The sequence below is a fragment of the Oreochromis aureus genome, linkage group 3 (assembly GCF_013358895.1).
Source record: "Oreochromis aureus strain Israel breed Guangdong linkage group 3, ZZ_aureus, whole genome shotgun sequence".
Lineage (NCBI taxonomy): Eukaryota > Metazoa > Chordata > Actinopteri > Cichliformes > Cichlidae > Oreochromis > Oreochromis aureus.
The window spans coordinates 82,883,929-82,886,940 of record NC_052944.1 but is presented as its reverse complement, the minus strand read 5'-3'; the positions used below and the strand labels follow the sequence as shown (position 1 = coordinate 82,886,940).

Here is a 3,012-nt window from a genome sequence, read left to right as displayed (position 1 = left end):
TGAACTTTATCCAACACAGAGTGCAGCTTCAGTTTTGACGCGATGGATGTGAGCGATGACTCGCTGACACATGAAAACATGTTGAAAAGCATCGTGAATGCGCTGGACTTCTTGAATGTCCTGGCAGGCTGATTGTGGAAACGTGACATAGCTCAGACTGACTGTGCTCTCCTCTGTGACTCTGGGTGGCTGGGCAATGAGGGGCGGGGCTTAATAGAGTCCTGATCGGTGACTCCATCGCGTTTCTGAGACTCAGTCAGCCCCCCCTTCCCCCTGCTATCATCATGAAGGTCAAACAAACACCTTAACCTGCATCCTAAACTATGATTGTCATTTATTACCTCTCAGCATGTATCTGCAGTACCAAAAACGGCCACAGGGGAGCGGCGCTGTACCGGATGGGAGTCGCATCATCCTGCAGGCGTCTGTTAGACTGAGCCAGTGTCAGCGAGTCATTAAAAATAAAGTTCAAACACAGAACCACTCACTGAGTCACAAACACAAACGAAGCTCCGGCACACAAACTTTATTTATGTTTTATTCATGCTCAGCACATAATCAGCTGAGAGGTGCCTCTCAAGTAAAGGGGGCGGGGCCTCACAGATTGTTGTCTGTCCACTCCTTCATAGCCTGGGTGCAAGCGTTGGCCTGGTGACTGTTTGCTCCACTGCTGCGTTTGACCCATTGATTGAAGCTCTGCGGATTTCTGTCATGCACCAGGTACTGACCGAGGAGGCCAGAGGCCTGAAAACACGAAAAACACACCATCCAATCAGACAGCTTTAAAAAGGAAGCTGAGCTGTAATGACCACCTACAATCACTGAGACAAACAGAGGCTGGAGACTGAGGGTCAGGAACAAGAAGATTGGTTTAAAGGACAGGACATGAGAGAGAAATAAGTGCAAACAGGAGCAGGATATGACCGATGTGAGGCACACAGGAGGCATTTCAGAGGAAAGGGAAACCTATGACAACGTTCATGAAGCAGGAAAACAAAACCTAAAGTCTGACACACAGAAAATACCACACATGAATAAACACATCAGCTCTTTCGGTTTCCTGAAAGTGAAACTCCTCTGACAGCTTCAGGAGAGAGTTCGGGAATTCATATGATTATATATTTATAACAGGGATTAAAAACAAAGAATAGCAAAAATCAAGTTAAAAAAAGTAAAAGTCAGACTGACGTTGTGTGAGAGAGAGAGGTTCAAACTGTATTTATAAATAATATGTACGTTATAAATGTAAGAAAAACACAGCATGAAGGTGAAATGCAGAGATCTGTTTGGGATCTTCTACCTGACAGGTGACAGCTCGCTCCCCTGTCACAGGCGTTTATAGTTCGTTAAAGTCGTTCATGTCCAAAAACCAAATTCTGCTTTTTGTGTGTGTTTTGTGCACCTTGCTGATGCCCTCCCTGTTCAGCTCCCTCCCCAGAGTAGGTCCGATTCCTGGCACCGCCGTCACCGGTTTTCCTGCCATGGGCTCACTGACGAAGGTGCGGTGCTTCTGAGTGCTGCTTGACATCCTGAGAAGAAAAGAGTTTCATTAACGCCTGCTGCAGGTTTATAACATGAGACAGCTCAGCTCCATCCATCCACATCATTATTATTATTATTATTGATATCATCATCACTATCATTTTTATTATTAATATTATTACAATTATTATTATGGAACTCTGAGTCCTGTTCCTGCATTTCATGATGCAGATTTCACTGAGCTCTTCACACCTGAGAATCCACGGCTTTGATTATTTCCGAGATGAGGAGTCTAAATATCTCGGGGTCAGGTTCACGAGTGAGGGGAGTGAGACTGACAGACTGATTGGGGCAATCCCCACCCTGAGCTATGGTCCCTGAAGTGTGGCTGGGCTTGGCCTTAGAGATGAGGTCAGGACTTGACAGAGCCTCCCTGAGGGAGACAGCCTCCCGGGTTCAGCTTGTTGTTATAGCTGGAGGAAAAGCCCAGGAATGAGAGTGCGAACCTGGCCATTCATGCTTTGATCCAGTATCCAAAAATGGATTTTGAACCTCATCTTTGGCCCTTTGCCCTCACTCCAAAATGGACACAGCAGATGGCCACCTCTCCAAATCACAGATATTCCATGAAATATACTTCAAAGTACATAAAGTGCTACCTTGACTCAAGAGGTTTCGAAAGAGCCGATTTTCTCCTTTGAGCTGAGAGCTAAAGTTCAGATATCCCACCGCTAACCGGTCCAGCGAACGTGGCTACACACGAACAAAGTGTGCTCGACTTGGTGAAGCACTCGGAGCGAAGCACCTCCGCCTGCACCTACATGTAGCAAAGCAATTACGGTGTTTTGAGTCCGAGACTGTTTTTACTCGGAAACATTAATGTGACACACGAGTAGTTTGATTTAGGAGCTCCGTCAGGGGACGGATGAAAGTCGCTGAAGATACACGAGACGAGAAACGAGCGTCAACAAGATTTAAACTACGAAAGGAAAAAGAAGCCAAGAGTTAAAATGCTTCAAAATAAATGTTCAAGTTCACATGTTCTTTTTGAGGTGCAAACGAACCTGTTTCAAAGTGATTGCAGATATTGTCCTCGTGAAATTCACCTGCTGTCACAGATATCCGCGCGCTCACCCCAAAATAGGAAGCGACAAGAAAATGAGGATGAATCTAGAAATTTAACAACAGCCCCCCCTCCCCTCTGTGGGAGGAGCTAAAAGAGGCGGTGTGTTCAGCTCATCGCAGTTGTCACATCACATGTGCAGGTACACTGGTACAGCACATGTGAGTGAAATTCATGTGATTGAACTCTGTGTCAAATACTGAGCTTCAGTAAAGATTCAAGCTGCAGTCATTTATATGTCTTGTCACCTTAAATCTTCACTCAAAGACAAGTATCTTGTCTTTGACAGGGAATATATAGGTGTATCATATATAAGAGACAAATATTGTTTGTTTAATATGTTGGCATTATTACATTTGGGAAACGAAGAACAGCTTTAATAATTAACCTGTTAATAATTGAGCTGT

At 44.8% G+C, this 3,012-nt stretch overlaps 1 protein-coding gene across 1 annotated transcript; it reads right to left on the bottom strand.

Moving 5' to 3' along the window:
• Positions 1-511: 511 nt before the first annotated feature.
• LOC116317358 (barrier-to-autointegration factor-like protein) lies at positions 512-2,677 on the bottom strand. Its single transcript, XM_031736074.2, has 3 exons — positions 2,547-2,677; positions 1,403-1,529; positions 512-744 (listed from the first exon to the last, which is right to left on the bottom strand). The coding sequence occupies exons 2-3, from the start codon at positions 1,526-1,528 to the stop codon at positions 598-600; spliced, it is 273 nt and encodes a 90-aa protein (XP_031591934.2). The 5' UTR covers position 1,529; positions 2,547-2,677; the 3' UTR covers positions 512-597.
• Positions 2,678-3,012: the final 335 nt, after the last annotated feature.

Excerpts from the sequence above, each read along its gene's own strand:
- LOC116317358 (XM_031736074.2), bottom strand. The coding sequence starts at position 1,528 with ATGTCAAGCAGCACTCAGAAGCACCGCACCTTCGTCAGTGAGCCCATG. Across the intron at positions 745-1,402 it reads ACAGGGAGGGCATCAGCAAG|GCCTCTGGCCTCCTCGGTCA; the intron begins GTGCACAAAACA and ends TCGTGTTTTCAG.